Genomic DNA, 13,078 nt, shown 5'->3' on the forward strand with positions numbered 1-13,078 from the left:
CTTAACACAGTCCACTTCAATCACCTAAGTCTCACCACGCTGCTAAAATTAGCCCAAACCTCTAGTGCAATGAATAACCATTGAACACCTTATTCAGTAGCCTCCTAAACTCCACAATTCATTACAGTCAAAAGCTATCAAAAATGTGAGACTGTCTCCTTTAAGAACTGAGCTGTGCTTCTGCAGAACCTGCAAGGAGATAAGGAGAGGGAGGGAGACAGGAGGAATGGGCCCATCTGAGCTCTGGCAGGCAGGGGAGGAGGAGGTGGGGGGAGAGTTGCTGGCCTCCGCTGCTCCAACAGCCAGGCAGGGCAAGGTGCGGATCTTCCCATGGCTCCCAAGTAGCGCCCCTCTGCTTCTCCAATCCCCCATACTTTACAGCTTTTCTCACCACATTGACTATTTCCTGATGGCTGTTTCTTCCCCTCTCCCTTATCAGATCTTTCCTGTCCCCTACCTCAGCGTTAGATCTATAGCTTCACCAGGTACAGCCTTCTGATGTTTGCTCTAAAAACTTCTCCTGTTTCTGCCAGAACTCTGTTGCTTTAGGACATGGCCAGAAAGAGCTTTGCCTTGCTGTTTGAGAAACTCTTTCATAAATTGAAAAAAAAAAAGCATCTCTTACACACTCAGACAGAAGGCAGAATGCAAAGGTGAAAAAAAAGGCAGCAGCTGAGCAATTTAACAAGGCTTTCATGCTATTGGTGAGGTAATGTGGACAACTTTGCTTGGAAAAGCTTACATATGCAAATAGCCTAGCACTCAGAAGCAACTCAGGGTCTCACAGGTGTGCTGCTTTCCTCAATGCACCCACTCCCCCCCCTCCCACCCCATAAGCAGCACAGGAGACACCAATAGAAGCAAGGCAGAAGTCCAACAGTCCCCCATCCCAAGCTGGGCTCAGCTTTCTAACTGGAAGCTCTATCAGCTGTGTGTCTCTTCTGTGGAGTGCGTTGTCTGGGGGGGAGAGGCTACGAGGTGTGGGGGATGGTAAGGGTGGATCCAGGACTGCTTTTCCTGAGGCTCTTGTCACTGGAGAAGGGGGTGGTGTCCGGCTCCCTGTGTGTGGTTGCCTCTGCTTTCTCTTTTTCTCTGCTGTTCTTCCCTCTGTCTCTTTTGTGGTTTTCCCTTCTCCTTTTAAGAGTGAAGAATCTCCTGCATTGCAGGCTGTTGGTGGTGTATTGGCATAACCGGTGGAGCACCTGGGTACAATGACTCTTTGGTCACCAATATGGTTAGATGGTCATAGTCTGCTTTATTTCCATGATGCAGAGACTTCTATGCATTCTAGCAAGAGGCCTGCTCCACCAAGATTGGTTACAATCAGAAGGTACAGGGTTACATGTAAGGCACAGATAGGTCAGTATACCATAACAATCTGAGGGTCAGCCTCTGGGGCTGGCTAAACTCTGCCCACCTGCAGCTGCACTCCACCCCCTGCAGCTGCATGTGGGGGGAAGCTACCCTGTGCCTGCTATATAACACCCAAGATGGATTTAAGGACACTCCCAGCACGGGTTGCTCATGTTTATGACTTTGTGTCCTCTGCTAGCAAGAGTCTCTCCAACAAAGATGGAAACTCTTGCCACTCCATCTGGGTATTACAAAAACTGGGGTGTTCCATGGGCTAGTGGAGAGCTCTATGTGACCTCGTTGTAATTCACGCTCCACCAGTTCAAAGAGAGCATCCATTCGAGGCTTTGACAAGGGCCACTGCTCGATCCACACTGGATCAGATGATTTCCGCATTAACCTAATTGGTGTAAGTGGAAATGCAGCAGTGGCCCTCACAGTAAATTTGTCACCCTGGCTTTTAGTAGGACTAGGGCATCTCTTCCCAGCAGGGGTGGGACTCCAGACATGACATATGGAAAGAGGGTAATAGTTTTCTCTGGTCCCTTTTCTGTGTGAAGCATTATTGCTATCAATCCAATACTCTTCCGAGCTCGGGATAGTCCTCCAACTCCTCCCACCATGTGTGCATCTGCCAATTTCCAATCTGATGGCCAATTTGATTCAGGGATGACTGTAACCTGTGCTCCAGTGTCAATTAAAAATGAGACATTGATGATAGTACTATTTGGAGTATTATAGAGGGAACAGGTCCCCAGACCACTGGTCGGTCATCACACTTTATGACTAGGGCCAGCCTGGGATCTTGCCCCCGGGACATGGTTCTTGTTGTCCCTGGTATAGGGACAGGTTTGGCTGGGCCATTGGTTGAGTCATGAAATTGGTCGCTTCTCGAGGGGGCAGTGGGTTTTGGGGCGTTTCACCCCATGCTGGGTAGGTGTGGTTGGGCCACCTCATATTCTGATTGGGAGAGGGCTGTGCACGGCCCAGGTGCCCCCTCTCCCTTCCATTTCCCGAGGTTCTTGATCTGCATTCTCTAGCAAGATGTCCTTTCTTTCCACAGGCCCAGCACAGCCCTCTAGTGTGATTCCTGCATGGGGGGGCACCATTGGTGGGTCCCCTGTCTGAGGGCAGTTTGCCATTGCATGGCCTGTCTGGCCACATTTAAAACATGCCATCACTTTGGCTATCGCAGTACGGACAGCCACCTGGATTGGAGCTAGATGCTCCTCCTTCACGACATGCTTAATCATGTCTGCGATACTTGCTCCTGGCAGCAGTGATCGCAAGATTTCTTTGGTTGATGAATTGCACTCTTGGCATCAACATTCCACCACTGTTGGACCTTTTGCTTCTGCAGGCAGGGTGGAGGAGTCGACTGCAGTCTGGAGGCAATCCGTGAACTGTGTAAAACTCTCGCTTTCACTCTGTTTTAGTGTGGACCATGGTGATGGTTTGGTGATGGCTCTAGAGGCTGTGCAGATAGCTTCTCTGGCCACACGAGTAGTTGCCATGACTTCATGGGCCCGCAGACCCTGGCCTGTGCCTCAGGGGTAACCATCATTGGATTCGTGCCCATCAGCCACTGCAGGCTGGAGCCAGTAATGGGTGATCTGCCCCAGTTATTTGAGCCAATTGCCTTGCGCAGTTGTCCTCCCAATCTTGTTTGAAGATAATCATCCCTGCCCCACCAAGGATCAGTCTACAAGTTTGTTTTATGCCTAACAGGAGCATGTTGTCTCCCCCAAAGAGACTGTCTATAAGGGGGGACACCATAGCAGAGTTGAGGCCTTTTTCTGCGATTGCTGTAACAATTGCTTGTACATCTTTGGGGTTTACTGATGAGTGAATCCTTTCTCCTCCATCCTCCACCTGGACTGGGTACACTAGCACGGTCAGTGGGGCCCAGTCATCACATGGGACCCAGTCAGCACATGCCCTGTTCACTTCTTTCCAATCCATGAAATGAATTTGTTTCTCATTTTCTTTTTTATTTTGGTTGGGAGTATCTTGGTGTTTAAATCTGCCTGCTCCCATATCCTCTTCTTCTGAACTTGAATCACTGGGACACTCATCCTCGCTGGTGTCTGATCCAGAGTTGGAAGTAGACTGACTGGTTGTTTCTGGATCCCAGCGCTTTTTGGTTGGACTTCGGCCCTGCCCTCTTCCTTTAAGGGCAGGCTCCCCCCTTCTTGGTTCATCCTGCCTTCTGCTTGGACTTTGGTTCCACCTGCTTTTCTTCTGGGTAGATCCTTCCCCTTTCTTTAACTCGCTCCACCTTCTGCTGGGCAGGGTGTTTGCCTTCTAAGGGCATTTTTTTGTATGGGTGCTCTGATTGGTTCTTTGTCTCTCTCCCATGCTCTCTTCCTCTTTGTTATCGCTCTCTTTGTTCTCCTCCATCTCATCCACCTTCCCTTTGTGTCCGCCGAAAGCCTCCTCGCCCTGCCCCTCTCCAGATCACTCGGCACCATCTTTAGGTGCATAGTGCAGGGGTTTCACCCAGTTTTCCTCAAGCTCCATTTTCTTCTCGGCGCCCCTAGCCTCTTCGATCAGCTTACACTTGTGAGTGTTTCTCTGCGGGTGGGTCGGGGCTTGGGGGTTGGGGGAGGATGTTGCCCTCCTGATGGTCTTTAGGTTCACCCAGATTGTTTTTGCTCGGGGGGTCTGAGGTCTGTGTAGCTGCCCCGACTCCCAATTTCGAGGTGGTTAACAAACATTCCCTCGTTGCCTTCCATGTCTCCTTCTCCTGTATGGCCTTCTTCAAGGCCTGTGCCACCTTTCCCCATGCCTTAAGATTTTTCCCACAACCCAGGACTTTGTTTCCTCGGCTAACGCCTTAGTACATTTATCCCATGCCTCAGGGTGGAGTATATCCACCGGCTGGTTAGTGACCCCCGTTTGTAAAAGCCTTGCAACTGCGAGAGTAAAATCTTTAGCTTTACACTCAATCCCCCACTGCTTATGTAATTGTGATACAACCTTCACAAGGGCTTCCATCCTCCTTGTTGGTCCCGGAGCGTTCTCCTCGCCGCCGGGCTGGTCCTGCCGCTCCGGCCACTGTTCACTTGATTCCAGGCAATGATTCCTGGGTTTTGGTACCACTTGTCACCTTACACGGTGTGGCAACCTGGTTCAGGAAGGGCTCAGCGATCAATTCCAGACCGCTGGACCATTAGCATGCAGACACCAGTGTGGGGGACAGCAAATGGCATTTATTGGTATGTGGCATGAGATTATATAGTATAGGCTATAACATCACTTCCATCTGCTTACATCATAAGCTGAATATTATTGGTTATGAGAGAGAGGCCCTTTCTTTCCATACAGCATATCTTCTGGCTGCCAGACCCTATCTACCCACACCCAGGACCTCTCTGATGGCTTTGTGCACATTTCAGGGCTCAGACCAGAAAGGGTCACATGAGCAGAGAGGAACATTTGCAATAAGCCTGTCCAGGACACCTGAGATGAATCCCACTGGGGCAGTGGGGATTGTTCTGCAGTCACACAGAGAAATGTCAGGGCTCTGTCAGGTGCCCACATCTGAGCTGGCCTCATAGCCTCCTGGTGCCTCCTGGCATGTTCAGAGGCAGAGTCCTTCCCCATCACTCCCACAGGCCCTGCAATGCAGCAGTTAGTGTCCTGCTGACCTGCTGCTGCCCCTTCCAGAGGCTGGGAGGCTCCTGAAGCCTCCAGTGCCCTGGTACCCCCAGGAGCAGCTGATGGTGTTTGTGCTCACTCAGGTTCCTCTCACCTCACAGCCATGATGTCCATGCTGACCTCTCATCACGAAATGCAAACAGGGACTGCTGAGCTCCTGATGCTGTGTTCAAAGAACTTATGCAAGCCAAGGTGAGAGGCCAGGGCTGGAAATGCTGTCTGTGAGGGGCCAGTCCAGCATGCTGGACCTGTGGCAGCTTTCCCAGGGTTAGATCCAGCAAACACGGGTTTGGAGCTGCTGCTGCTCTGCTGCTCCTTCACATCTCCCATGGGAGGCCTCTCTCTGCAGAACACTTCTGCCTGTCCCACCCCTGCACACTCACATGCTTTAGCTCTTCCCTGCTGTTTTCATCTATGGGACACTTTCTTGGGCACTTGGGAAACTGAAGTTCCAGAAAAGTCTAGGAAGAAGGATCTGAGGAATGAAGATGTTACTGGCAGGCCTTTTATTTTGTTTAAAGAAACAAGGAGCACAGCTCCTCTGTCAGAAACCCTCGAAGAGAAGAGCAAACAGAAAGGGGGTGAGAGCATCCAGGATATTGAGGTGCTGGAGTGGGTCCAGAGGAGAGTGATGAGACTGGTGAGGGGGCTGAAGGGGAAGTCTCGTGATGAGAGGCTGAGGGAGCTGGAGGTGTTCAGCCTGGAGAAGAGGAGACTTAGAGGGGACCTTATCACACTCTACAGCCAGGTTGTAGTCAGATGGGGTTGGGCTCTTCTGCCAGGCAACTTGTAAGAGGACAAGGGCATAGCTTGAAGCTCCCTGAACTCAGAGGAGGTTTAGGTTGGATATTAGGAAGCACTTCCTGATGGAAAGGTGATTAGGCAGTGGAGTGGACTGCCCAGGGAGGTGGTGGAGTCACTATCCCTGGAAGTCTTTAAGAAAGGATTGGATGTGGCACTTGGTGGCATGGTTTACCTGATGTGGTGGTGTTAGGTTATAGGCCGGACATGAGGATCTCAGAGGTCTTTTCCAATCTCAATGGTTCTGTGATTCTGAGAGTTCTCACAAGTGAAACTATCCACCACCAAGAGCAAAAGGTCTGGAAGCCAGGCTGGGCCTGCTCAGAGTGACACCAGAGCTGCTCTGCAGCAGAAGACAAAGAGTTTATTGCTTCTGAAAGCATCCAGGGAGCAGTTTGCTCAGGGCAGCCTTCAGCTCCTGGTTCCTCAGGCTGTAGATGAGAGGGTTCACTGCTGGAGGCACCACTGAGTACAGAACTGCAAGCACCAGATCCAGGGTTGGGGAAGAGATGGAGTGGGGCTTCAGGTGAGAAAAAGTGACAGTGCTGACAAACAGGGAGACCACAACCATGTGTGGGAGGCAGGTGGCAAAGGCTTTGTGGCGTCCCTGCTGAGAGGGCATCCTCAGCACTGCCCTGAAGATCTGCACATAGGACACCACAATGAACACAAAGCAGCCAAAGACTAAACAGACACTGACCACAATGAGCCAAACTTCCCTGAGGTAGGCTGTGGAGCAGGAGAGCTTGAGGATCTGGGGGATCTCACAGAAGAACTGGTGCACAGCATTGCCCTGGCAGAGGGGCAGGGAAAATGTATTGGCTGTGTGCAGCAGAGCACTGAGAAAGCCACAGGCCCAGGTAGCTGCTGCCATGTGGGCACAAGCTCTGCTGCCCAGGAGGGTGCCATAGTGCAGGGGTCTGCAGATGGCAACGTAGCGGTCGTAGGCCATGATGGTGAGGAGAAAATACTCTGCTGAAATGATGAATGCAAAGAAGAAGAGCTGGAGAACACATCCTGTGTAAGAGATGGTCCTGGAGTGCCACAGGGAATTGCCCAGGGACTTGGGCACAGTGGTGGAGATGGTGCCCAGATCAAGGAGGGCGAGGTTGAGGAGGAAGAAGTACATGGGGGTGTGCAGGTGGTGGTGCCAGGCGATGGTGGTGATGATGAGGCTGTTGCCCAGGAGGGCAGCCAGGTAGGTGGCCAGGAAGAGGCAGAAGTGCAGCAGCTGCAGCTGCTGAGTGTCTGCAAATGACAGGAGGAGGAACTCAGTGATGGAGCTGCTGTTGGACATCTGCTGCCTGGGCATGGATCGGCTGTTGCAAGAGGAGAAGACACTGCACAAGTCAAAGCATAATTCCTGGAGACAATTCCATGAGCATGTCCCAGAAATCCCCTCAGAATGACTCCTCTTTCTCTGGAGGAGCTTTGTGCCCTCTCAGCCTCACCCCCTTGCAGCTATCCCAGCAGAAGGCAGCTTTCATGTCCTCTGACTCCGATGGTGCAGATGGGAAGCTCTGCTCTGGAGCATCTCCTCCTTCTGTGCAGCAGAGAGATCCCAGAGGCTGTGGGATGTGGCAGCTTTAGCAGCTCCAGGAACTGCAGATCCCTTCTGCAGCAGAGACTCACCACGGCCAGTGCTGGGAAGGTTTCTCCTCTGAGCTCTCAGTCAGCCTCCCAATCGTGGCCACCTCGAAGCTCTCTCTGCCTTCCTCATCTCCCTGACATCCCCTGGCAGTGCCCTCAGCCCTGCTGTGCTGTGCAGAGGAGATGCTCCTGGCCAGAACTGTCTCTTTTCAGTGCTGCCTGCTTGCCAGCACCTCCCTCCAGCCCAGCAGCCTGCCCCAGCTCAGGAGCAGAGGACCAGCCCAAGGTATTTTAAGGAGCCCTCTGGTGGCTTTGGTGCTGAGTTCATGAACCTCAGAGGCTGAGAAGCTGAAGAAACTTCTGCAGAATTCAGAGTCAGAGTCAAACTCTGAAGTTACTTGGAGTCTTAATGGGTCCCAGGGAGGGACACTGCAGAAGTGTCCCCAGTGCCCGCTTAGAGCAGCAGGAGGCAGTGGGTGCAAGGGAAGCATCCCTGGAGGCACTGAAGCCCCTGCAGGGGCTGGACAGAGCAGAGAGCTGGAGGCAGAGCTGACAGCTCAGGACAGCAGCTAAAGGTGGCTCTGAGGCTGAGCAAACCTGGAGGGGTTTCATGAGTGCAAAGGGCCAAGCCCTGACCCCCAGCCCCTGGCAAAGGAGATCCTGTCCCTCACCTGTGCCTCTGGCCTCTTCTGGAGGCAGTGGGGAGTGAGGGTGAGCAGTGAGCAGGGCAGGACATTCTGGGACACTCTGTGGCCTCCCCAAGAAGGAGCAGGCAGGAAAGCAAGTGCAGAGCCTCAGCAGAAGCTTCTGCTGGCAGCATCTCTGCGTCAGACACAGCTTGTGCTGAGCAGATGCTGCAGAGTCTGTTCCTTGGCAGCAGCCTGGGGCAGGCTCTGCTCTGCTTTGCTTGCCCAGAGACAACTCCTGCTGGAGAGTGATGAAATGTTCCCTTGCAAAGCATTCTGAGCAGATGCTTCTCAGAACAAAAACCTCTCCAAGCAGCTGCAGAGCTCTTGGCAAGCAGCAGAGGCAAAGTTGTGGCTCAGCAGGGTTTGAATGAGCCCCACGGAGTGTTTGGGGCTGAGTCCCTGCTCCTCAGGTGCTGCCAGCAGCCTGAAAAAGCCTCTGCAGCAGTGCCTTGAAGCATTGATTGGCCCCACTGAGGGTCGTTACTGACAAAGCCTCCCAGGGACTCCTTAGAGCAGCTCTCATTGAGGCCATGAGTGCAGGAGACAAAAGCAGAGTGCAGGGCAGAAACCCTTGGGCTTGGTTTATGGAGCAGAAAGGCCATGCCCTGTGTGATGGTTTGAGTGTTCCCCACCCCCCACCTTTAGCCATCACCCAGACTAGACTCAGCCAGCTCTGGGAATATGAATGAAGCTATTTATTTACAGCTGGCACAATGTACAAGCAGCTGTTTACATATATGCAGTTATAGACAGAAGTAGACAAGGTAAAAGGTAATACAGAAACACAACTCCCCTCCCAGCAATCTAAGTCTCCAGGAGGGGCTCTCAACCACCCCCTTCACCTTCCCCTTACCCCTCTCAACCTTACCCCAGTCCCAAGAAAGAATGGAGGTTCAGCCAGAGGGTTAGGAAGCAAAGTGGAGGGCCTGTAGGCCTGAAAATAGGCTTATTTGTGCCTTGCCCTGCCAGGACATGTTTTTCTGTGTAAACCAGAGGCAAACACAGAATGAGCACAAAGGGGGACAACAGACCTGGTGCCACGGAGTCTGGCCTGCCTAGGGTCTGTGTTGTGTAAGGTGTTTGTGAACAGGCTGTGTAAGCCCCACACACCCAGCTCCTGCTTCCCTGGTGTCAGCCCATGTGAGCACCATATTTGGGAAAGTCCAGGCAAGTGCCTTCTGCCTATTATGGTAAGGTCTGGCTGACTGCCAACCTGATTGGTCATTCTAGTGGCCAAGGGACCATTAATCTCGGCCCACATTCAATAAATAGAGGTGCTCAGACCCTCACGCTCAGACCCCCAGCTCGGAGTCCCCCTGCATAGCTCAGACTCCGTACATGGATTGCCTGCTTGTGTACTGAGTTGCAGAGCTCACTTAAGCCTGCCTGTATATATGTGGAGCTCAAAGTCTCCCAGCAGCCCTGCACACCTTGCATAGAATCATAGAATCAACCAGGTTGGAAGAGACCTCCAAGATCATCCAGCCCAACCTATCACCCAGCCCTAACCAATCAACCAGACCATGGCACTAAGTGCCTCATCCAGGCTTTTCTTGAAGACCCCCAGGGACGGTGCTTCCACCACCTCCCTGGGCAGCCCATTCCAGTGCCAATCACTCTCTCTGTGAAGAACTTTTTCCTAATATCCAGCCTACACCTACCCTGGCACAACTTGAGACTGTGTCCCCTTGTTCTATTGCTGGTTGCCTGGGAGAAGAGGCCACCCCCCACCTGGCTACAATGCCCCTTCAGGTAGTTGTAGACAGTAACAAGATCACCCCTGAGCCTCCTCTTCTCCAGGCTAAACAGGCCCAGCTCCCTCAACCTCTCCTCATAGGATTTGTGCTCCAGGTCCCTCACCAGCTTTGTTGCCCTTCTCTGGACATGTTCCAGCACCTCAACATCCTTCTTGAATTGAGGGGCCCAGAACTGGACACAGGACTCAAGGTGTGGTCTGACCAGTGCTGAGTACAGGGGAAGAATAACCTCCCTTGTCCTACTGGCCACACTGTTCCTGATGCAGGCCAGGATGCCATTGGCTCTCTTGGCCACCTGGGCACACTGCTGGCTCATCTTCAGCTTACTATGGATCAGTACCCCCAGGTCCCTTTCCTCCTGGCTGCTTTCCAGCCACTCTGTCCCCAGCCTATAGCGCTGCTTGGGGTTGTTGTGCCCAAAGTGCAGAACCCTGCATTTGGCCTTGTTAAATCTCATCCCATTGGCCTCTGCCCACCCATCCAGCCTGTCCAGGTCCCTCTGCAGGGCTCTCCTACCTTCCAACACATCAACACCTGCTCCCAGCTTGGTGTCACCTGCAAACTTACTGCTGCTGGACTCAATCCCCTCATCCAGGTCATCAGTAGCGATATTGAACAGGACGGGGCCCAGCACTGATCCTTGGGGAACACCACTAGTGACTGGCTGCCAACTGGATGTGGCACCATTCACCACCACTCTCTGGGCTCTGCCATCCAGCCAGTTCTTGATCCAGCACAGAGTGAATCTGTCCAAACCATGAGCTGCCAGCTTGGCTAGGAGCTTCTTGTGGCATGCCGCTGCCTATCCTTGCCTGGTAAGCGCCACTGACGCTGAGTTACCAGGAGGCAGACTCTGGATTGTCTGCACACGAGCAGCCTGCCAGCCACATGAGAACCATGCTGAGACAGCACAGCATCCTTCTCCTGCACCTGAGGGCCTGCCTGAGAATCCCTGGACAGAGCATCCAGAAGAAGGCAGCAGCACAAGGGCAGAGATTGCATCCTTCACCAGGAGAACCAGGTCACAGACTGTCATTTCCCCACAAGCTGGGAAGATTCTTCCTTTCCCCTCAAGCCAGGAGGATTCCAGCCTCAAAGTCCACAGGCAGAGGTCCCCTGAAGTTTGGACACTGGCACAGGCTGTGACGTGGCCCCGGAGGGTGATTATTGATGAATAAGAGTTGTGAGTGAAATCTTTAATGCCTCTGTAATATCTGTGGTCTCTGCCACACAGCAGAATCAGTTTCCAGCCCACTCTGCTGGGCACATAGCAAATAGAGCCCAAACGGTATTTGCCGTGGGGAAAACTCCTCTCTCTGTCCATGGTTTGAATGTTTGCTGGTTATGAACAAGTCACTGCAGATATTTATCCCAGAATGTTTGCATAACCCTGTAGAACATTTCAATATTAACATACAGTGGTTGGGGGTGGCAGAGTCCAGAACATTGAGTTTAATAAATATCTATTTTATAGAACATTATCTCACCCCAATTGATTCCTCCCCTCTGTGACAGTGTCATAGAGAGGGCTCTGTGACATCATCAGGACTGCTGAGTGATGCCATAGAAGCGATTATGTACCTATATGACAGGACTCTATAACCACCTAGAAGGGATTCTGTGATGTCATGGACAGGTCTGTTTGATGGCTCAGAGGGGATTGTGTGTCATCCTAAAGAGGGTTGAGTGACATCATAGAGAGGTCTGTGTTAAGTCACAGAAGGCATTGTGTGACATCATAGGAAAGGCCGTGTGACATGAGAGAGGGCTGTATGACATCACAGAAGCTATTCTGAGACGTCATAGAGAGGGCTGAGTGACATCATAGTGAGGACTGTGTGACACCATGGAGAGTATTTTGTGCCATCTTAGAGAGGGCACTCTCAGATCATAGAGGACTTAGTGTGACACGATAGGGAGGCCTGGGTGACATCATAGACAGGGCTGTGTGCTGTCACAGAGGCAATTCTGTATCTGTATGGAGAGGACTGTTTGATGTCATTGTGGGGATTGTGTGACATCATAAAGAGAGCTGTGTGACATCATAGAGAGTATTTTGTGACATCTTAGAGAGGGCACTGTGATATCCTAGAGGAGTTTGGGTGACATCATAGACAGGGCTGTGTGCTGCCCTAGAAGCAATTGTGTAACCTTATGGAGAGGACAACTTCACATCACAGTGGGGATTCTGTGACATCATAAAGAGGGCTGTGTGCCATAGAGAATATTTTATGTCCTCTTATAGAGTGCACTGTGACATCCTAGAGGAGTTTGTGTGACATCATAGAGAGGGCTGTGTGATGTCACAGAAGCGATTCTGTAACTTTATGTCCAGAAGCATTTCAGGTCAGAGTGGGGATTGTGTGACATCATAAAGTGGGCTCTGGGAGATGACAGAGAGAATTTTGTGACATCACAGCTAGCTCTGTGTGACATGACAGAAGGCATTCAGTGACATCATAGAGAAGGATTTGTGATGTCATAGATGGCGTTCTGTGACAGCATAGAGAGGGATGTGTGATGTCATAGTAGATACTCTGTGTTGGGAATAGCAATGTTAAATGGAGTGATTCTATAGAGTTGTCTGAATATTACACACTGGAACACAGCCATGGCCAGGCAAGAGTGCAGGATCTCAGGAGTGCTGAGTTCAGATGCAGTGGAAGGTTGGAATGACCTTAGAGAATGGTGTAATGAATAGAAACAAATGTAAGGCTGAGCCTGTGGTTTTCACCTCTCTCTGCTGACTTAGATTGCTCAGACACAATGTAGGTGCTGTTGAAGGAATATGGTGGATGTCTATGCTAATAAGGATGGAATTTCTAACCCAAGTACATATCACCAATTGCAGTTCGATACAGTTTGCAGCCTTCTGATGAAAGGTCTATAGGCACATGTTTGGAATGCAATAAAGAGATTGGGTTGGCTTGCATCAGGCATCTCCCCATCTCTTCTGATCCCATGGTACCCAGCCCATGGCAAATGGCGTACCCTGATGTGATGGGAAAAGTGATCCCCGGGTAGGTGCCCGGCCACGGGGCCCCTTTGGAACATGAGCTGCTGAAAGGAAGCAGCATGGGGCCCGGATTCAATTGGACACCTGAACCACTGGACGATAAAGTGAGCCTGAGGTGGAACTTAAAGTGGAGAGTTATGAGGAGCTAAGCTTCCTCTGTTGAAAGAGACCTATTAGTTATGAAGAGAGCTCTTTAGAAAACATGGCAAGTT

The 13,078-nt window shown here is 51.5% G+C and overlaps 1 protein-coding gene across 1 annotated transcript; it reads right to left on the bottom strand.

Annotated features, from left to right (window-relative positions):
* Positions 1–6,178: 6,178 nt before the first annotated feature.
* LOC135174148 (olfactory receptor 14A16-like) lies at positions 6,179–7,111 on the bottom strand. Its single transcript, XM_064141388.1, has one exon. The coding sequence runs from the start codon at positions 7,109–7,111 to the stop codon at positions 6,179–6,181; it is 933 nt and encodes a 310-aa protein (XP_063997458.1).
* Positions 7,112–13,078: the final 5,967 nt, after the last annotated feature.

The sequence above is a fragment of the Pogoniulus pusillus genome, unplaced genomic scaffold (genome assembly GCF_015220805.1).
Source record: "Pogoniulus pusillus isolate bPogPus1 unplaced genomic scaffold, bPogPus1.pri scaffold_47_arrow_ctg1, whole genome shotgun sequence".
Taxonomy (NCBI): Eukaryota; Metazoa; Chordata; class Aves; order Piciformes; family Lybiidae; genus Pogoniulus; species Pogoniulus pusillus.